The following is a 23,194-nucleotide window of genomic DNA, read 5'->3' as shown; positions in this document are numbered from 1 at the left end:
AGACTCTGAAGGATCTCCAAACTACAGAGCCCCATAAGGAACTAGCAAAACCTGGAGAAAACTGCCAGAGCAGTTCTCTCCACCTCAAACCTACACTCTGTAGCTCTGCACTCAGACAATATGCAGACTCTGTGTCCACTTTAACCCCATTTTCATAGTGACAGAGCCTTGCTCTGCCACATACCCCCCCCTCTTGTTTCGATCCGGAGGGAGAAACACCTGCACCCACCATAGCAGTTGGGACACTTCTGTGCTGGCCATCAGCCACGTAGGCCCAACCCTTTTTTCGGGTGTGCTTCCAGGTACGTCCCACCTTGGATCTTAACAGGGTCCTATAATTCCGTATACTCTGCCTTCCCTCTCTTCTCTTGGGGTTCCTGAGCATACTCTCCTCTCTTGGGGGAACTCTGCCTTCCCTGATCCTACCTTTCAGCTTACAGACGTCAGTTTTATCTTTCACCACAGGTCTTTCAGGTTCAAAAACCTCTCTCTGGTTACCCACGGCAACCACGTCACTTTTAACAGCACCAAACATTAGCAGATCATACATTTCAATGACATCCTGTCGAACACAATCAGTGCCATCTATCTCAGTACTTGTTGTTAGGACCAGACCTGAGGAGGGACAAAACACAGGCAAGTGATTACACCCCACGGGTCCATAGCACAGCTTCACCTCACCTGTTGTCCAACACTCCATGGGTAACTGATCTAACAAATGACACTGATCCAAGCACAAACTACTCCTTTCTGATGTACACATTACATTGTTGCAGCAACCAACATTAGCACTTTCCTTTACAGTGTCTCCGGGTACTTTAAGTTGTACCACTTTCTGAGTGATAGAAAGCATCTCTGCTAGTGCTGCGTCTATTTTGGGCCCTACCTTCTCATGAGGTTCAGCGGGTGAGACAGTATCCACGCCCTCTATTGACCACAGCTCAGCCGCACCTCGGACCACACCAGCAGAGATGTTTATAGTCACTACACCAGCCGGAGAGACCTTTGATGTCTCCAACAGTTCTCCTGGGCGCCTTCCATACCACTCAGTAACTGGGAGCACCCTCTCAGAGAACCTTAAGACTATTTGCCACACTGTTAATAAGCATTGGCCCCACCAATACCATTGTAGATCAAGACTTCCCAGCACAGTCTGTACCACCTGGCTCCACCCATTGGTACTACGCAGCACCACCTGGTCCGACTGCGGTGGAGACACCCAAGTGTACAATGAGTGCGTTTTTACCAACTCCAGCATTTCAAATAAGGTCTCTGTCATCTCTAAACATCCCATGTCTAAATACCAGACCTTTCTAAGGTCTTTTTCCCTGTCCAAGACATGGAGGGGCTCATCCACTGCAGCTTTTGAGTTTGAGACATTTGAAGAGACCTCCACCTCCTTGGAGGTACCCCTCATCACAGCCTGTTGCTCCCCTGGAGCGCTGTCAGACACATGTCTCACACTTTTCCCTTCTGTACCAGTGTCAGTGAGCCACTGCAGGTCATTATAAGTCACATTGTCACCTTCACACTTGAGCTGTGGGGCTGTGGACAACACATCTGCTTTGCCAGCACCCTGAACAGTTCCTTCAGACTGGAGGGCATTAACCTTCGCAGGGACAAACGTGTCCTTGAGCACCAGCCGATCTGCGATCCCTCCATTGGGCATAGCAGGTGTTATGTCCACCACATTATTTAATATTGCGATTGCATTCTCATACCAATTATCCCAGTCTATTGTGGTTCCATCACTTACTCTAGAAGGCCCCACAGGAACCTGGGATTCACTAGCCAAAACATCACCTGTGTCATTTCTATACATATCCCCTTGGGTTGACACATCATCTGACAAGGTAGGCTGTAATACATGCTTTTGCCCTACCTGCTCTGGGGGCGCTACTGACACACACAGCTCTGCACTTTCAGCTTTTGCAGGCTGAATTAACCCCTTGACAACTGGGTTACACTTAGGGTTGTGGGGCTGCGCCCGCACACTCTCACTGTGTGACTCAGTCTTCCTTTGCTTCACCAGAGTAGCACCACAGCCATCCTGGAACACCTCTGGCTCCAACACATGGAGACCCCATGAGACTTCCATGGACAAGCCTGCGCTTCTGGTTGTCACGGGAGATATCCTACTCCGATCATTGTCAGTGAACACATTTGCAACATTTTCAGACATGACATTAAAGGGAACACATTTTTCAATGTCATTATCACCAATACCATCACATTTGCCAACAGTAACACATTTGTCAGCATAACCATCTGAATTTTCATTACGTATAGACATAACTGCTACATTTGTGGATTGTCTATTACCAACCACAGCCTGTGAGCCTCTCCTCACATCACCCTCTATCTTTAAAGGGGAACTCTTTCCTCCTTGGGCAGCTCCATAGCTGACCTGGGAAACTCTCTGCTCCATCACTGCAAGCTCCTCTGAAGTTTCCCTGGGCAACTCTGCAGCACCTGTCACTAGGGAACATGGCACAAGAACAGTTTTGGTCACCCCTACTTTAACCTCTCCAGCACTCTGTTGGATTATAGCAGGCACATGCATAGTCCCCATGTCCATTCGAGTCTTTAAACTTGCTGTCAGCTGGGCTTCGCCATGTGCCTCCCCACTGCTCCGGGTAGCACACTGCAGCAAGTCTATGTCCATTTGCACTGCGGATCTTCCCGCTGGACACACTCCCATGTCACTAAGTTCAGTCCCACAAACTGAAACAGTCTTACCATTTTCAGTGGCTGGCATCATACCCTTCACTTGAGTGCGCCGTCTCTCAGCTGCATCCATACCAGCTACTTCCTCTGTGTGGCCACAGGACGACACTGCAGCCTTTCCAAACTCTTCAGCGTTGTTCCAGAACCTTGGGCAAGTAAAAATTCCATGCCCCACTTGACCACATTCCAAGCACGGTACTGGTAGCTGAACTTTACTTTCTTGGAATCTCCTTAATGACTGGCTCTCTGTTGCCACAGGATACCACTGGTCATGACCATCAGCAGACAGACTCCTTGGATCCCCGACATCCCTGTTGGCCTGGACATTGCTTCCACAGATGACCATATTCCTCTTTTTCACACGCTGTTGTCCACCTGGCTTCCTGTTGCCAGGGGAAACTTCTTTCACTTCCTTTTCAACTGGGGATGACATGATTAATTTACCCCAGGTCACAGAAATTTCACACTTGGAAAAATTCTCTGGCGTGGCTGGGGCATGTGGTGAAATACCCTCTAGCCATAGAACCCTTTCCCTTGCTTCAGCAAGGATTGCTTCCTTTTTCTGTTTGGAACGCCCCATGCTTGCTGTCTTACACACACAGCAACTTGCAACACACTTCACAGCAAAGAGAAAAAAAAATATGTGATTCTCCTTTCACAGGTACACAACCTGCATGCAACACAGAGAGAGAAAAAATATGCGATTCTCTTTTCACAGGTACACAACCTGCATGCAACACAGAGAGAAAAAATATGTGATTCTCCTTTCACAGGTACACAACCTGCATGCAACACAAAGAGAAAAATTATGCAATTCTCCTTTCACAGGTACACAACCTGCATGCAACACAGTCCATCAAACTTCTGTGCAATGCTGTTCGCCTGGCTGCCACACACAGCTAGCAGTAGTTCCTGATGCGACTCACCATGGAGCAAGGACCTAGATTCAACCGTCTACATGCCCGCATTCGAGCACCACTTGTGACATTGGGGATTGTTCAGCTCAAGTGGATAGATGCGTTTTAGTGCAGTGAGTCCACATCAGAGAGGCATTTATAGTTAAGGGCCTGGTAGCCCACGTTTATTAAAGGAAAAAACAACAAAAGTCCATCCAGGAATCCCACGCAGGGGTCCAAGCTTCAGCAAGTAAATACAATAGAAAATCCAAATGAAAATGCTAGCCCACCTGGCTACTCTTCAGCAGTATTGCTGCTATAGGGAACAGGCCCCTCAAACAAGCTGCTTGGATGCACACAGTCTTAGGCTCCTTGGTCACACACAGTTTCAAGAGCTTCAATGCACACAGCTTCTGGCTCCTTTGACGCACACAGCTTTACAGCCCTTCAATGCATACAGCTGCTGGCTCCCTGGATGCACACAGCTTTGAAGCCCTTCAACGCACACAGCATCTGGCTCCTTGGACGCACACAGCTTTGAAGCCCTTCAACGCACACAGCATCTGGCTCCTTGGACGCACATAGCTTTGAAGCCCTTCAACGCACACAGCATCTGTTCTCACACAGAGACACTTACTAGCAGCCACTGCTCCAACTTCACCTTCCTCCACCCTTTCTGCTCTCACCAGTCCCTCGTTATATGGGCTGTGTGCACCTGGGCACACACCCTGCTGGCTGTCCACAAGACCCGGACACAGGGTTGGAGATCCCATCCCACCCAAGACTCTGAAGGATCTCCAAACTACAGAGCCCCATAAGGAACTAGCAAAACCTGGAGAAAACTGCCAGAGCAGTTCTCTCCACCTCAAACCTACACTCTGTAGCTCTGCACTCAGACAATATGCAGACTCTGTGTCCACTTTAACCCCATTTTCATAGTGACAGAGCCTTGCTCTGCCACAATATATATATATATATATATATATATATATATATATAAATAATTATCATTCACAATAAGTGGCAACACGCTTTGGTGTACGCAGGTTGTAGGAAATCCTAACATCCTTTCATTCACGTATGAGCACAGACCCATAGTGGTAAATCCATTCTTAGTAGTCCTTTATTTGACATGTGCACTGTCAAAATAAACCCACACTAATGAAGTGTGTTCCATGTATCTAGTGGGCCTTTTTCACTTCAGCTGCTCCAGTTACAGCGTGCCTTGCATCGATTGAAACGAATGCAATATGTTTACAGAATGGATGAGCTGGAGTACAAGAGATCTACTGTGATCTGAGTACTCCAGCCGGAACTGCAACTCTCAGTGGCGGACTGTGGGCACGCACTGCACTGTATGGAGGTGGGAGAAAGTGGAAGTCGCTCATAGTGCTGCAGCCAGAAAGATGTGACATTTCATTAATGAGCAATTAGTTTTACAGTGCACATGTTAAAATATTTTTGTCTGGAGTTCAGCTTTAAATGTATGCTTTGCATTGCAAACAGTTGCAGATTTCAATGTATATTTATATTTGTCATGTGAACTGTGTTAACTTTGGTATGATGCTCTATAAAAGTACCCAGAGTCCAGCTCATGACTGACTATGTAGCTACCATCATTAAACCCAAGGTGTGTCTTGGTGCGTATAATCATTGAGAGTGATGCATGTGTGGGTTAGGAAATTATCAATGATGTTATTAAATGCTACAACACACTTTCCACCTAGGTTTTATTTTGATGCTCTGCTGAGAATCACCTTTTATAAGACTAATGTGCTTCTCTAGATTGAGTCACACGTTCCCTGTTCTGTCAAAGGCAGCAGTAGGAAGTGAGGAAATGAATGATATTAGGAAACCCTTGGAGCTCTGCTAGAATTCAGAGTACCGTATATACTCGAGTATAAGCCGAGTTTTTCCAGCACATTTTTTTGTGCTGAAAGTGCCCCCCTCGGCTTATACTCAAATCACTGTGTGCCATCTCTGCATACCTGATCTCCGTGTCATGCAGACGGCAGCCGACCAGTGTACAAAAGCCGCACCTCCCCCCCGTCCTCATCTGTGATAGGCGGAACACTCAGTTTCCCAGCAGTGTTCAGTGTTCTGCCTATCACGGACATCCTCTCATCCTCATCCCACGGACGAGGACAAGAGGATGTCTGATATAGGCGGAACACTGAACACTGACTGCGGGGAAACTGAGTGTTCCGTCTATCACAGAAAAGGATGAGGAGGAGGCGTGGCTTTTTTACACTGGAATGGCCGCCATTTGACTGCATGACACGGAGATTAGGTATGCAGGGAGGTATGTAGAACGGCATCTTTCCTGTTATTGCTTGCAGACTTTTTCCATAAAATGCAATAGTCCTTAAGCTCTGCGTAAAAGTTCATTCACATCTCTAGACGGACACCTACTGTTCAGGGATTTTCACTTGTGCAATGTTTTTTAATTCACCAGCCTTCTTGTTTAATCCCTTCTCAGTCATTCTTGCTCTGCTATTGAGATTTAATTCAGCAATTATTGAGTGCCTTTGTTAAATCATTGGTTACAAATTGACAGTTTTCATAAAATACCTATTTAACTTTCTCTTGGACTGATTAACCTGCAGCAAGAAGTGATCTTGTATTTCATTTAATGATTGCAGCACACAGTGAAGTGAACTGTAGTTTATACTGTAAATTAACCCATACTTATTAGATTTTTTTGGCAGTTCATAAATTAAAATATGCAGATCAGCACAGGGAGGCTGCAATGGACATAGTGAGGTATGCAATGGACACAGGGACATTGTTGACATTCTTTTCCACTTACAGTAGCTTCTGCATTTCTCACCCTCGGCTTATACTTTTTTCCCAGTTTTTTGTGCTAAATTAGGTGCCTCGGCTTATATTCAGGACGGCTTATACTCGAGTATATACGGTACATCAGCCATAATATTATGACCATTGACAAAGTAAATAATATTGTTTACCTTGTTTAAAATGTCATCTGATAGTGGGTGGATTATTGTGCAGCAAGTGAGCATGTTGTCCCTGAAGTTGATGTTTTCAAAGCAGAAAAAATGGGCAAGCATAAGGATTTGAGTGACTTTGACAAGGGCCAAATTGTAATGCCTTGATGACTAGGCCAGAGCAACGCCAAAACTGCAGCTCTTGTGGGATGTTCCCAGTCTGCAGTGGTCAGGACCAACCAAAAGTGGTCCAGGGAAGGAAAACTTCCAAGCCGGCAACACGGTCATGGGCAGCCAAGGGTCATTAATGCACATGGAGAGTGAAGGCTGGCCAATCCAATATAAGAGCTACTGTAGCTCAAATTGCTGTAAAAGTTAATGCTGGTTCTGACAGGTGTCAGAGCACACAGTGCATTGCCGTATGTTTCATATAGGGCTGTGTAGCCACAGACTGGTCAGGGTGCTCATGCTGACCTGTGTCCACAGCAAAAAGAGCTTACAATAGGCATGTGAGCATCAGAACTGGACCACAGAGCAGTGGAAAAAGGTGGCCTGGTCGGATAAAAAATCACATTTCCCTTTACATCATGTGGATTGCTGGGTACTTGTGCCTCTAGGGAAGAGATGGCACCAGGCTGCACCATGAGAAGAAGGCAAGTCCATGAAGGGCTAAATGATCTGCTGCTGACTGCTTGGTGCCAGATCCCACAGCATACCTGCGAATGTTTAGTGGAGTCCATGCCTCAATTGGTCTGGGCGGTTATGGCGGCAAAAGGAGACCTACTCAATATTAGGTGGGTGGCCATAATGTTATGGTGGGTGTTCATAATGTTGCTTTGGATCAGTGAGTAAGAATAAGACAAGTGACTCGTCTTTATAAAACAAAAATTCCTGAAAGCATGCAGAGTGAGTATTTGTGGAAATCGTACATAATGCATACATTTAGGGCCTAGTCGGTAACCTAGGGGTTCTTGAATGAGTGTTGTGTTACACTTTATACTTGTTGATTGAATTTTATTTAAATGAATAATGACCATAGAGCATTGCATAACGCTTGAGCTGGTATCCAGGACTTGACAATGTATAAAACTAGCATATACAGCAGGCACAGTCTTTAAGAGGGGGTATCTTGTACACGGTGACACAAAAATAGCAATCTGCGGTCACGATCATCTGATTTCTTAAAATACAATTTTACAGCCTGAGATGTAGACATTGAAAGATACCATCACACACTTCAGGCAGGTTATTCTCCGCTAGAGACTTCATAGAATTAGTATGACTCACAATCTAAAATGGGTTCCTACAATATAAAACAAAGCACAGTAAAGATCAAATAGTGCTCAGTCAAAGGAGCTATGACTATGACATTGTTACCTGACCAGCTGAAAACCTTCTCATTATGGGAACATGCAAACATAAAGGGACAACATGCATAGAAAAGGGTGATACTGCCCTGCCTATATGTAGTATTGGTTTCATCATCTTTTATCCTGTATGTGCAGGCAGCCCCTCCTTGTGTATGAACACCTGTATATCTCATGGGAGTCAATGCTAAGCCTACGTTACTGGTAGTTGCTAGGTACAGTGATCTATACACACTTTTCTAAGAAAATGTGGGAAAATGTAAGAGTATAAGAGCTTTAATGGATGATTTCATCCTTTCCGGCTCTGTGTCAAATAACAAACAAGGTTTCAAGTGGACCTTTGAATGGAATTGAAGGCTTTGAATTGAAGGTTGTTTTTGTGTTTAAAATCAAGCAAATGCTTCTCAACAACTCAATGTTAGGAGCTATTTTTTTTTTATACTACCAGAATATGATTAAAGGACAAGTTCATTTTAAAATGTATGTTAAAAGCTATTCTTAGCTTATGCTACTAGAATTTGTTTAAAGGATAACCTACCATCCTTAGCACTTCAACATAGTCAAAGCTAGAACCCTCACACCCAGTTGCTTTAGTTGGTCATAGATGGATTGAAAAATGCCTGGTTCAGCAAATTTTGATCCATATGGCCTTTCCCGTATGAGAGAAGTCAATCTAATGATCAGCTTCTCTCGAATGGAAATATTGGGAAATTTAAAATTTTAAAATATCATTTGCTGCTCAGTGATTGCAGTATTCTAGCCTGCATCTCCCCAAGGTAATACTTAAAATCTGGCCTGTTAGAGGATCCTGAGAAAAGGAGTTGAGAACCACTGATAGGTACACTATGGCCTTTCCCAGATGAGAGAAGTCGATCTAATGATCAGCTTCTCTCGAATGGAAATATTGGGAAATGTTATATTTTTCACTCGATCAGCACTGCAGACAATCCGCTGGAATGCTGATCAGTGTATTCTGACAGCTGGATCCATGCTGTCAGAATACATATGGGCTGATTAAAAAATAAATTTAAAAAAACAGATTCTCCTATCCATATAAGCAAGTTAGATGGGGGGATATGCTTGCCCACCAGCTGATGAAGAACAAAAACAGTGCATTTATGGCCAGCTTTATTTACTTCCGCTTCATTATATACGACCTCAGGCACAAAATCTCCACAACAGAGGTTTGGGAGAGTGGGTATGTTTTAATATTCATTGTGCAAAATTAATAAATTAACAGACATTCTGTGGGTACCTAAAGTGCCAACTGTGCACTTTTCCTTTATCACGTTTTCCTTATGCTACATTACACATGTGATAACAACAGCAGGAGGGATCAGTCTGAAAAGTTTGACACATTGATAGCGAACAGCCCAATATCTAAGGTAAACATAGTATTTGCTATTTCCAAGAAAACATTGAATTAGGAAGAAACTATCAGTACTGTCTGTAGAAGCTAATATTCTACAGTGATGCCAGTAACATTTAAAAATACATCCGCTGTATGAAGCAAGTTTATAGAGCTAATGGAAAGGTAGTGTTATTAAAAAATCTATTAAAATCAATCTTTGTACTTTTGTAATCTTCAGTCAGTGCTCATTTAATAGGATACCTAGATAATGCTACGGTATAAAAGACTAGGGAGATGCATTTACAGCACAGTGCGGCAGACCTTCCTGGCTACAGACACAAAACCGCATACAAAGAAAGCAAAACTAATTTCCTTGGTACTCTTTATTGACCTGAATGTGCAAGTATTTACAAAGCAATTGAGCTTGTGTCCTGGAGAGAGGATGCATTAGGCAATGCAGGGCATGGACAAACTTCATCTGTTTCTTCTTCCTACTTTAGTACTTGACTTCTTCCTTTATTCCTATTATTTGTGTAGATTTTGGTGTTCTGAAGATAAATTCCATTTCATTTTTAAATGTGCACGGGGTAAATTGGGTTACTGGAGAGAAATAAATACATGAACTGTACAATAAAATTTCTTTATTGTAAGTAAGGTGCACATGGTGTGCACCATGTCAGTCTGTTTCAGGCACATCATGTAAATAAGAACAGTAGATTGACCTATTGTGTCTGTATTTTACAGGTGTTCTACTGGACATTCAGCAACACTTTGGAGTGAAGGATAGTGGTGCTGGTCTGCTACAGACAGGTAAAACTCATTTGTATCTATATAGAATCTAAAGGGTATCCAGAACCAATATTTCTGTACTGATCAATACAAAGTTATATGTGTGAAAAAATACAATTAATTCATATTAAACCTTAATAAACAATGTGGATCACATAAATGGTGAAATAACAATCACATAATACATTTGTGCATAACAAAAGGGGCAAACTTCAAAGAAAAATATCTAAAAGTCCAAACGTAAAATCTTGAAATGATGCAAATCCACATGTACGAATCACAAACCACCTTACAGACAAGTGTGCCAGTTTCCTTATCAAATGGTAATGATCTCCAAATGATAAGAGATCAACAGCGCCAAAATCATCCAATTGGCGGGCCACCACTCAGGGAACCGCTGACTCCACCACCTCCAGGGTCCTTCACTGGACATCCAAAAGAAGCACCTCAAAGTAATAATGGGTAGGAGAAAGAACAAAGGACCATAGAGTAGTATGCTAACACCACACAATTTATTAAAAGCAGATATACTGTACTCAGGTTACAGAATAACACAGGCAAAACACACCACACCAGGGATCAACTGCAGGTGTACAACATCATATGCCACTGGGCTCGTCCCACACGCATTTTGTCTGGTGCAACGGACGTCTTCACGGGATAAAGAAAGATTAGTTATTTTTGTATTTCCTTGTGTCCAGAATATAGGTTGCTGCATTACTTCCTTTGCACTAAGCACACAATTCTTTCTGTGTTTAAATTATCTGTTATGCTAAATGCAGCATTTTATAAAACATGTCTACTTTCAAATGGTTGAATATTGAAGATTTTACGTTGTGTTCCTAGTAGTAATATAATGGCTGTTATTGCAGATTATTCTCCTCGGAATCTTGTTATTACACAAAGCTCTTGCCTCATTAAAGAGGAATTCCCTATTAAGTGCCACTTTCCTTGCCTAAAACTCCATTAGTGGTTTATGAATTATTGGCAAATGTTGGTGTATTCCCTTGCTACTCACCCTGCTCAGATTCCCATCTGCACAATGTACCCCAAAGGTACCAGTGACACCTGTTTTCTGTCTGATCATGGCTTTTGAAAGTTATAATAGTGAATATGAGCACAGATTGTAAGGAACAATAATATACCCAATGAGTTTTACACTTCAGTAGCTATGTAGTACTGCATTTGAATTGCTGTGGCTCTTTGCATCATTTTTTATATAAGCCCAAAAGACTGAGCAAACAGTGCGATGTGGCTTTGCCAGTATGAGCAAAGAGGGCCAAACTTGGGATTTAACATTCCTTTTTTCCTTAGATTCAGATGCTTTTACCAAAACAGATTGGGAAGACTAAACAGACGTTGCAGATGGTGCTTTGGCTCTTCCGATGGTGAACTGCTGCTCTACTTCTCTGTTACAGAAATAATACACTTGGTTCCTTTTCACTGATTTTCCAAATAAATACCAAGTTTAAGGCCTGATAGTAGCTTTACAATTAACATGTTCATATCTCTTTGACTATTGCCCGATGTTGTGGGCTCTGCAACAAATTCAGTTTAATTTGTGTTAAAATATGTGGAAATGCTGCTCTTAGTTACACATTCCCCCTGGGAGAATCTGTCTAAGAAGCATGTTCTGTGAAGACAAAACAGTGATAATGTGTCACCTCTAGCATTAAGCACTGCTGGGGCAATTGTTGTGGAAAGGGAATACTGTCAAAAAATTTTGCTATACTTTTACCTTTTTATCTTTAGTTATTCTTTTGTCTTTATCTTGATTCTTTTCAAGTAGAGATAGGAAATTAAATTAATTTACATTTTTGGTAGGATATATGACTAGAATATTTGTAAATGGTTTCTTATGGGTTCTGTAAGATTATAAATAAACAAGAATATAATTAATTAACAGGAATTTGTGAGAGGAATGAGAGAAGTGTAGGAGCTAAGAAGTCGACGGGTTGTTCCAAGTCAGTGACTATTCAAGTCTTTGGATCAGCAGACTCGAGCATTTTCATCTGCCGATGTCTACAGTGGTACTTTCAATCAAGTTAGAAATATGGAGTAATATTTAGAAATAATTTCACTGCTATCTTCTCCCCCATAATGGTGCCTGATGGTGGAAAGATTGTCTGCTCATTTATTTATCTGTATCCTTATTTCTTTGCCAACATGACTTTCACCTAATGTGTACAGTTTGAGTAAAAAGCAAGCTCTTCTGGGGACATTACCTTGTCTTTCATCCCATATCTCCCAATTGTCCCTCATTTGCAGCATACCTACAGCATACCTTAAACATTTTTTAGAGGAATATTTCCTACCTTTTAGATGTTTCTAGGGATAAGGCATCATGGCTGATTCAAGGATTTCTGAACAATGTCAGAGTGAGTTTGTTCTAATGACAGGTTGAGTTTCTTCGCATTTATGTTCAAATGCAAGAAGCCCAGCTACTAAACCTTTAACCCTTCGTTAGCACAAACAGTGTTTAAATCTAGCTTACATTGATGAGATCTGCCGGCATGGTACAGCCAGGGTTAATTATGAAAAACACAGCTGCCCAGCCCCTTTATAAACAAAGAGATCTATGTAGAATTTTACATTGCTGTAGTTTCCAGAAAAGAGCACCTAAAAATAAGGTAATCTGTGATTTTTAAATATTTTTTTAAGTTATGCTATGTGAATGAGAACGTGTAATAAATATAAAGTAGATATTATCCCAGTTAGGCTTCAAAAGTGGAAATACAGTTTAAAAAGGGTCAATTAGTTATAAACTACTTTATCCTTTAATCCTTCATACAGGCATATGGTTGGCTATTGCAAATTTTAAGGAGATTCCATTCAAATTTGATGAATAGTAAAGTAATTAGAAATATTTAGTCATCAATACTTGAAGAATTTTCAAGAAATTAATAAAAGTGAACAACAAAACAGCTTTCTTTGTATAAAAGTAATCTCTAATGGCTCTTTCACACTTGTATGTCTGTTTTCACGGACTGCTTTTGCTCAGCAGGGATCGATCAGTTGATCCCCACTGAGCCGGTGGATGACAGGTCCATCTCTGCGCACTGTGCAGAGACGAATCTGTCAGAGCCCCGCTCTCCTCTATGGGGGAATTATATGAAAACGGATCCACCCCGATCCACCAGAAGGATGCAAAATAGGATTTCCATCCGTCTGGATTTAGCGGATCAGAGCGGATTGGATGTCAGCGGACATGTCACCGCTGACATCCGTCACTCCGTAGAGCTACATAGAGTGTCCATTCATGTCCGCCTGAAAAACGGACAGGCGGACTTAAACGATCCGCATGTGTGAAAGGGGCCTAAGGCAAATAAAACGAGAGATATCTGTTAAAATAATTTTGCAACAGCAGATGATCATTTTAAAGAAATTTTATGAGTGTAAGCAACTGTTAAAATTGAAATGGGCAGTTAAAATTTAAATGCTATCTCTTTTTCAAAATGCTGCTGATTGGAAAGAACAACCAACTGCCCAAGAACCTTAACTGTTACATGAAATGATCTCAAAATATGTTCCTTGTGATCGGTCAGTTACGATCATTTCTATAAGAATAATTTTTGAATCTATACTGAACCTTTTCAAAAATGTTTTCAGTCCAGATCCAGTTTTATGTCCAGATCTATTCTTGTATTATAGTAAGAGATATCATAGTAAAAATTAAGGGAAAAGAAAAACACAACCCACAGGATATACAGTATGTGTACACATCTAAAATAAAAAAGTTTTTTTTTTCCCACTTGGACTAATACTTAGAATCCATACACCATATCTTGTGAAGTACTGTAGTACCCCTTTGTATGAAGTCCTAAAAATGAATTGCCATAATTTATTTGTGGAAGCATGGTGGCTATTTGAAACAGAGCCTTTCTAAAATAGGATATTGATCTGCATTTAAATTACATGCATGTTAATTTGAAAGAAGACCTGAGATTTTAAAAGCATATTATCGACTGTTTTAGCTCCTTTGTACCATTTCATTTATTTCATGGTCTTACTGAACAGAATAATTAGCGTTTATACAAGATAGAACAAAACAGGATGTAGAGAGCAAAGGGGACTGACACAATTCCAGTGGTTAGAGCAAGATATTTGAAAATTGCTAATTTTACCTTTTTCTTACAGGGTAATACCTGTGTGCTCCAGGAGGGGTTTGAACCAGCATTAGGATGAAAACACAGGTTCCTCCCTTGCTGTGGCCCACTCCTTCCTATTTCCCTTTTCTACTTACTTGGCAGAAAGAGTGGTGGGCCGCCTCAAAGACTAATAGAAAGGCAACGGCGCAGGAAGGGCTGAGCAGCAAACTAAACAAAACATCTCCAACCACTGGCTTTTGGTTTTCCTGGTTCTCTCAGGGAAATTAACTGAGCATGGATGCTGGTATTGAAAGGAGCACGCAGTATCTTCCTAATGCAATTTCAATACACTGGGGAAGCCCTCAGGCTTGCTTTAAGAATTTGCAATATATCTACTCCAGTGTAAATCACTTAATTATAACTATTAATAAAGACTTCGGGTGAACTCAACATTTTATGGTTATTAGCTTTATAGATTTGCCCCAGATAAAGGCCAACCTAGGAAGTAGTGTCTATATACAAAACAAGTTGAGTGGTCTTTTTTACATTTTAGATGAGATTTTAGTTTTCAGTCTACCATTTGGTGCAATAATTGTGTTTAGACCAGAAGATGATTAGCTAGATAGATGGTGTTCATATGAATCATCCAAGAGTTTCTTGATTGCTATCTTTTAGGACCCATTCACATCTGTGCCTTTTCCTGTGGTATAGAGTACATTTACTGTGAGTAAATGCAACCTGTCAAAAATTAATACTGGATCACTGTGCTGTTGCACCGGATTTTGGAAAAAGTTCCTGTATTATTTTTGTCTGCAGCTTCTCGCACCTTACTGGGACCCATATGAAGAAATGTTAGTGTGTCACTGCACATAATCTTGTGTCATTTTTGTGCAACATAAGAATGTATGCTAAAACGCTCATTACAAAGACCGTTGTGTTTGTTTCAAAATATGGCAAAACAAACTCCTTTAAGCAATGTCATCCCACAGCAACCATTTCTACTGTAAGGAACTCCTCCTTAGTGATCTCTTTCAAAGCAATAGCACTACCAAGACTCTTGGGATTCTTCCATGACAGTCTCCATAGACACTTTTGTATCATACATGGTTCAGGTTGATTCAAGGCGAAGCGCAATACAAACATTCTAGGCATGTACATCTATGAACTGCAAGAATAATACACAAGTGATTTATAGCAGCTCTCATCATTAAATATATCCTAAGAATGCAATGGAGAGTGGTCTGGTTGGCTAGATTCAAAGTTCCTTTCTTGCCAATGAAAGACATCTGCTTACATTTTTACTCTTCTCCATCAACAAGCTATTACTTAAATACCAAAATGTACAGAACATGACATAAGCCTCATTGTTTCTAAGCTGCAGTAACACATTTTCATAGCATGTGTCAATAAGGACTGATCTCTAATTATTGTCTGATTGCAGAGACTTGGCAAGAAATATTATGTAGTATGACTTTGGGGATAGATATATTGGTTTTCCTTCTTTGTTTATTTAGGTAGAGACTAAAAAAAATGTAAAAAAAATGACATATTTATAAGTTATTTTTCTACTTGAGTCAGTAGGTGGAGCTCTAGTCTCCTTTTCACATGTTAACTATGTTCCTTTCTGTTGAAAGAAGCCCATTCTTTACAGAATTCAAATAAGTCCTCTCAACAATGACTCTCATCTTTTATCATTACAAGTTTTCAATCAGATAAAGGAAATAGAACAGGTGCATCCGAGCTGCTACCTCCTGTGTAATGCCTGGTGAGCCTCAAGAACACAGCACTCCTCCATGTACAATCCATGCAAAAAAAGGCTGGGGAAAGGGGAAAAGGCTGGTGCTGTGAAAGTCGGCTAAAACATAATTTTATTATTGTAGGTGAAGAGCAGTCAAAAAAGCCAACGCGTTTAGGCCATCACGCCTTAATCATGGCGCCATGGGTTTTTTGACTGCTGTTAACCTGCAAAATTAAAGTTATGTTTTAGCTGACTTTCATGGCATCAGCCTTTCCCCAGTTTTTGCATAGATAAAGGAAGGCTCAAAGCAAAAATAATTTGTCATGTATTACATTGTATTTGTAAAACAATGATTTTATACAAATCGTAAAATAAAAATTTCAAAACTAACAGTTAAAAATGTATAGGGCCCATTCAAACCTATGCATTGCAGCATATCGTTTCTTGAGCATGAAAAAAAAAAAAAAACAGAATACCATTTACAATAAACCATTAACGTTCCCTTTTAAATCCTCGTCCATGTTCCATGTGTATTTGTTGCATTTTGAAGCTTTTTGACCCATGGTTTTCAACACTAAAATCTAAATGAATCCTTACTTCCAGATTATCATAGCCTTATGTTTAAAAGTAGTCACTGAAGGCAAATATTTGTTGCTGTTAATAATAGCCAGAGTGGCTAAAACTCCCCACACCTAACCTTACACCTAAACCTTAAAATCATCCCTTAGTGACCTTGCCACTTCCTCACTGAACGTAAAACTGACAGTACCCAGGAAAAGAAGGTAATAATTAGTACATTTCCAGAAGGTGGTATGCTGAAATTTCACTGTCTTCGTAAGTTCTGCTCATTGGCACTTCTGGGTGTGTTGGATAACAGAACTCACCATGGTGTTAGTACTAGAAGAATTTGGTTCATTATTCCACCATATTTTCACCACTAGAGATATGATATTTATTTCTACAATCAAGTTTCTATATTAATTGGACTTTATGAGAGCGGCTTCTTTTTTCTTTGTCTATTTTGTTGATATCTCACATTAAGCTGCTGCTTATTGGACTATAACTTTTTAGCAATTGATCATTTTGATACATTAGCGCGTTTTTTTTCCCCTTTTATATGGTATTTCCTTATACTCCACCCTACACTGTGCTATATACTCTGCCCTACACTGTGCTATATACTCTGCCCTACACTGTGCTATATACTCTGCCGTACACTGTGCTATATACTCTGCCGTACACTGTGCTATATACTCTGCCGTACACTGTGCTATATACTCTGCCGTACACTGTGCTATATACTCTGCCGTACACTGTGCTATATACTCTGCCGTACACTGTGCTATATACTCTGCAGTAGACTGTGCTATATACTCTGCAGTAGACTGTGCTATATACTCTGCAGTAGACTGTGCTATATACTCTGCAGTAGACTGTGCTATATACTCTGCAGTAGACTGTGCTATATACTCTGCAGTAGACTGTGCTATATACTCTGCAGTACACTGTGCTATATACTCTGCAGTACACTGTGCTATATACTCTGCAGTACACTGTGCTATATACTCTGCAGTACACTGTGCTATATACTCTGCAGTACACTGTGCTATATACTCTGCAGTACACTGTGCTATATACTCTGCAGTACACTGTGCTATATACTCTGCAGTACACTGTGCTATATACTCTGCAGTACACTGTGCTATATACTCTGCAGTACACTGTGCTATATACTCTGCAGTACACTGTGCTATATACTCCGCAGTACACTGTGCTATATACTCCGCAGTACACTGTGCTATATACTCCGCATATAACTGTACAGTGGGGCAAAAAAGTATTTAGTCAGCCACTAATTGTGCAAGTTCTCCCACTTAAAAAGATGAGAGAGGCCTTTAATTGTCATCATAGGTATACCTCAACTATGAGAGACAAAATGTGGAAACAAATCCAGACAGTCACATTGTCTGATTTTTAAAAGAATTTATTTGTAAATTATGGTGGAAAATAAGTATTTGGTCACCTACAAACAAGCAAGATTTCTGGCTCTCACAGACCTGTATCTTCTTCTTTAAGAGGCTCCTCTTTCCTCCACTCATTACCTGTATTAATGGCACCTATTTGAACTTGATATCAGTATAAAAGACACCTGTCCACAACCTCAAACAGTCACACTCCAAACTCCACTATGGTGAAGACCAAAGAGCTGTCGAAGGACACCAGAAACAAAATTGTAGACCTGCACCAGGCTGGGAAGACTGAATCTGCAATATGCAAGCAGCTTGGTGTGAAGAAATCAACTGTGGGAGCAATAATTAGAAAATGGAAGACATACAAGACCACTGATAATCTCCCCCGATCTGGGGCTCACAGCAAGATCTCACCCCGTGGAGTCAAAATGATCACAAGAACGGTGAGCAAAAATCCCAGAACCACACAGGGGGGACCTAGTGAATGACCTGCAGAGAGCTGGGACCAACGTAACAAAGACTACTATCAGTAACATGCATAAAAATTATTGCGGCGCTGAAAAGTTCAAAAATGAAATTGAAGAGTGGGAGGAATCCAATCACCAAATATATTGTGCAGATGTAGAAAGAGTCACTCGTCACCATGTGGTAATGTAGTTTGCTTACCAGAAGGTGTTAAGGATTAGGCATACATGATAAATTCTCAATAGCATCCAGCAAAACCAGCCCACTGGAACCCCTCATCAGACCACAACATCCGTGGGATTTCCTTCACATATAAACATCTCCCAATGGTCACTTCAGAATTAGGTATCCAGGCATGTAGTCATCATATATCCGAGAAAAGAAAATGAAGGACCCATAGTGAAGCCCGTAATGATAGATAAAAAAACTTTTATTGTAGTAACTTACAGTTGAAGCTTAAAACAGCATGCATCAATGATAGGAACAAACGGCTGCAGCAATCAGCGTACGGATGTCAGCCTGCCTAGGCTGAACTTTTCAGCGCCGCAATAATTTTTATGTATGTGACTTTTTGTTTGTTATCTATGAACTTTGCTGGCCGCTTGCTTTTTTCAGTTCAGCGCGAATTTTTACTTGTTTTATGCTACTATCAGTAACACACTATGCCGCCAGAGACTCAGATCCTGCAGTGCCAGACGTGTCCCCCTGCTTAAGCCAGTACATGGCTTGGAGGAGAGAGAATGCTGAGTTGCAACCAAAGAACACCATACCTACTGTGAAGCATGGGGGTGGCAACATCATGCTTTGGGGCTGTTTCTCTGCAAAGGGAACAGGACGACTGATCCATGTACATGAAAGAATGAATGGGGCCATGTATTGTGAGATTTTGAGTGCAAACCTAATCCCATCAGCAAGGGCATTGAAGATGAAACGTGGCTGGGTCTTTCAGCATGACAATGATCCCAAACACACCGCCCGGGCAACGAAGGAGTGGCTTCATAAGAAGCATTTCAAGGTCCTGGCGTGGCCTAGCCAGTCTCCAGATCTCAACACCATAGAAAACCTTTGGAGGGAGTTGAAAGTCCGTGTTGCCCAGTGACAGCCCCAAAACATCACTGCTCTAGAGGAGATCTGCATGGAGGAATGGGCCAACATACCAGCAACAGTGTATGACAGCCTTGTGAAGACTTACAGAAAACATTTGATCTCTGTCATTGCCAACAAAGGATATATAACAAAGTATTGAGATGAACTTTTGATATTCACCAAATACTTATTTTCCACCATAATTTGGAAATAAATTCTTTCAAAAATCAGACAATGTGATTGTCTGGATTTGTTTCCACATTTTGTCTCTCGTAGTTGAGGTATACCTATGATGACAATTACAGGCCTCTCTCATCTTTTTAAGTGGGAGAACTTGCACAATTGGTGGCTGACTAAATACTTTTTTGCCCCACTGTATACCACAAGCAGTCTTTATATAAATGTTATTTTAAACGTATTTGTACTTGTAGAACTAGGCCAGAAAGTAGACAGTGTTTTTTGATGGTTTTAATTTGAAATGTACCTTGGTGTCTTTCACTAAGGTCTGTACTTTGGAAAATGTCCGCCACAGCCTTGGTCTGTGCGTATTTCTGCACTGACCAGTGTAAACCTTTTTCATAGTGCCGCTCTGCACTTTGAAAAAAATAAGTTGGTTTTGTGTTGCAGTTTGGGCACTCGGGCCCAAAAAGGTTTGCCATCACTGCTATAAGGTGTCATTGGAATGAGTCTGCTGAGGCTGTTGATATCACATCTAAGATGGTGGTGCCTAGCAGGCTCAGGGCTTTTGGATGTCTACACAAGGGATGTTTTACAGGCCAACATCATGTATAAAATATGTTTCATGCACATATAATCTTACAGGAAGATTTTTGTTGAAATTAATGGTTTGGTGACAGGATCTCTTTAGATAGTTGAATATGTTAATGTTCACGTGCCTTATGACACCCTTTTGGAAAGCCTGTAGGGGTCGGGGTCATGCTAGCACAACAGGCAGTTTCTTATAGTAATTCAGAAACAATTTTGCGTTTCTCTTTGCTATGCCAAATTCTGCCAGCTCCCTCTCGCTTTGCCATTATTAGATGTATATGGATTGTGTTTTCTGAGGCCAGCAGTCAGTGGACAGAAAGCCCAAAGCGGCTAATGCATGATGAAAACTGACAAGTACAGCAATTTGTTGCTGGATTATTGGAGCCTCCTGTGTGCCTCCTGTCAATTACCTAGTCATTCATGTGCAGCATAATTTACCCATTGCTTCCTGTAAGGTTTGAACATGCATGGACATACAGACATAACATTTTTGTGCAGAGAACAGGTAGATATGATGGAACTACTGAATTGTGCTAAGAAAGCTAATGGTTAGCTGGTTCAAATAAATAAAATGTATTTGTGACAGTCTATAACACTCAGGATCACATTAGGTTCTCCTGTGGAACACCCTGCACTTTCTGTTGTCAAGTCTCTGCCAATGCGATCGGTAGCAATTGAAAAATGGGTAAAAAGGGTTAAAGCTTTAAATAAAAGCTGTCTAAAAATGATTCATCATTGGAGGCTGTTGCCTGCACACAGTATGTCAACCCCTTCACATTTAATATACCTTGCAGTTGTATTTATGTGCCGTTCCCTGCTGTGAATATCAGAGCACAATGTTTGTTCGGGTTAAGAGCTAACAAGAAAATGGCTCCCAAGTAAAAAAGATTTTTATTGTATAATAAGAAACATCATTTTTATTGTTGCAGCGTAGGTTTAAAATAGGTACCAACACACACATATTAATGATAATCTAAGGGCAATGGGATTGATAAGTAATTATCAATCTCAAAGTAAGGAAAGGCTATTGCTAGTAGTAACCAATGGGTGATGGCAGAATTAGCTATTTAATTGGACACATTAATATCCAAACACGCTTCTTAGTACAGACCTTGGGTCTTAATCAAATCCTAATTAAAGAATGTGATCTAACAAAAAAAACATATGGGACTGATTTTATTGAACTTAATATAAATGTTCTATCTTGGGTAGCTTGCAAGTTTAGGAAAATGAAAAAAAAATGTTGGTTACATCAGTTATATCTGTTTATAAAAATGCAGATTAGCACTGTTTAACAACATTAATATTATTATCTATTAAAATTAAAGCTGTATAATGGTTCTTAAGAAAATCAACACATGTAAAGTATTATACAGCAAATTAAATCTAAATTCAAAAGCAAAGGTGTAATACATTGAGGGTTATGGACAAAAGCGTTTAATTCGGATCTGTGCACCTGCTCCTGCCCACACGTCAAACTTTCACATGCAATTATGTCTGTTCCAGTGCTGTATGTGCATCCATTTTTATGGGCTGCCTGCACAAAGCTCCAAGATGGATGCACACTTTCTGCCAGCATGGAGGACAGCCTTATTTGCCATCTGAGCCCTAACAGTCCTTAGATGTGGTGGATGCTTTAATTTTCTTTTTTCAGGCATTGTTTTCTTATTTGTATACTGGTAATTCTACAATAAGCACATTTCCTGTCCTAGGGTAGCTACATTGACTGCTCTACTGTATCTATAGAGGGAGCCACGGTTGTTACCCAGGCTAGACTTCAAACATGTTTGCCTTTGTTCATCTCAATTACATTGTGGATGAGAGGATAAGTAGTTTACAGAAGAAAGATAAGGATGGTTGTGCTTTCAAGTCAGCTCACAGGAAGTGACAAGGACACTGCATTTCGGACAATATCAACTGGTATTTTGTACTTGCTAAAAATGTTTTTGACCCGAAAAAAGAATACTAATGCAGCCATCACATCTAAAGACTGGTAAGCTCCAATATATTAAATTTATATTCTTTGTGAACAGTTATTAGGCAAGTGAGTATTTTGACCAAACCATCATTTTTATGCATATTGTCCAACTCCAAGCTATATAAACTTGAATGCTTATTGGATTTAAACATATCAGGTGATGTGTAATTGTTTAATGAGGTAGGGCATGGCCTAAGGAGATCAACACCCTATTACAAGGTGTGCATAATTATTAGGCATCTTCTTTTCTTCAGCCAAAATGTGCCAAAAAAGAGATTTAACTGATTCTAAAAAGTAAAAAATTGTAAAAAAATTTTCAGAGGATTGCAGCACTCTTGAAATTGCTAAGATATTTGGGCATGATCATAGAACCATCAAACATTTTGTTGCAAATAGTCAACAGGGTTGCAAGAAACGTGTTGAGAAAAAAAGACTCAAATGAACTGCCAAAGATTTGAGAAGAATCAAACATAAACCTACCAGGAACCCATTATCCTCCAGTGCTGTCATATTCCAAAACTGCAACCTACCTGGCGTGCCCAGAAGTACAAGGTGTTCAATGCTCAGAGACATGGCCAAGGTAAGGGAGGCTGAAACCCAGACACATAAATTGAAACGTAAAGACTGGGCCAGTAAATTTATGAAGACTGATTGTTCAAAGTTTTATGGACTGATAAGAGTGACTCTTGATGAACCAGATGGATGGGCCTGTGGCTGGATCAGTAAGGGGCACAGAGCTCCACTTCCACTCAGACACCAGCAAGGTGGAGGTGGGGTACTGGTATGGGCTGGTATTATTAAACATGGGCTAGTTTGACCTTTTTTTGGGTTGAATATGCACTCAAAATCAACTCCTAAACCTGCTGCCAGTTTTTAGAAGACGCTTTGTTCAAGCAGTGGTACAGGAAAAAGTCTTTCAAGAAGACCATGATATTTTTACAGAACAATGCTCCATCACATGCATCCAAGTACTCCACTGTGTGGCTAGCCAGTAAAGGCTTTAAAGATGAAAGAATGACAGGC

At 40.7% G+C, this 23,194-nt stretch overlaps 1 protein-coding gene across 2 annotated transcripts in view; it reads left to right on the top strand.

The window, feature by feature from the left end:
* SPNS2 (SPNS lysolipid transporter 2, sphingosine-1-phosphate) overlaps positions 1–23,194 on the top strand; it is a 184,366-nt gene that overhangs the window by 71,796 nt on the left and 89,376 nt on the right. For both annotated transcript variants that reach the window (XM_073615045.1, XM_073615044.1), the window contains exon 2: positions 10,034–10,099. In XM_073615045.1, coding sequence (XP_073471146.1) covers positions 10,034–10,099 — 66 coding nt within the window. The remainder of the gene's footprint in view (positions 1–10,033; positions 10,100–23,194) is intronic.

The sequence above is a fragment of the Aquarana catesbeiana genome, linkage group LG02 (genome assembly GCF_042186555.1).
Source record: "Aquarana catesbeiana isolate 2022-GZ linkage group LG02, ASM4218655v1, whole genome shotgun sequence".
NCBI classification, from domain to species: Eukaryota; Metazoa; Chordata; class Amphibia; order Anura; family Ranidae; genus Aquarana; species Aquarana catesbeiana.
This window is presented reverse-complemented; position numbering and strand designations above follow the sequence as displayed.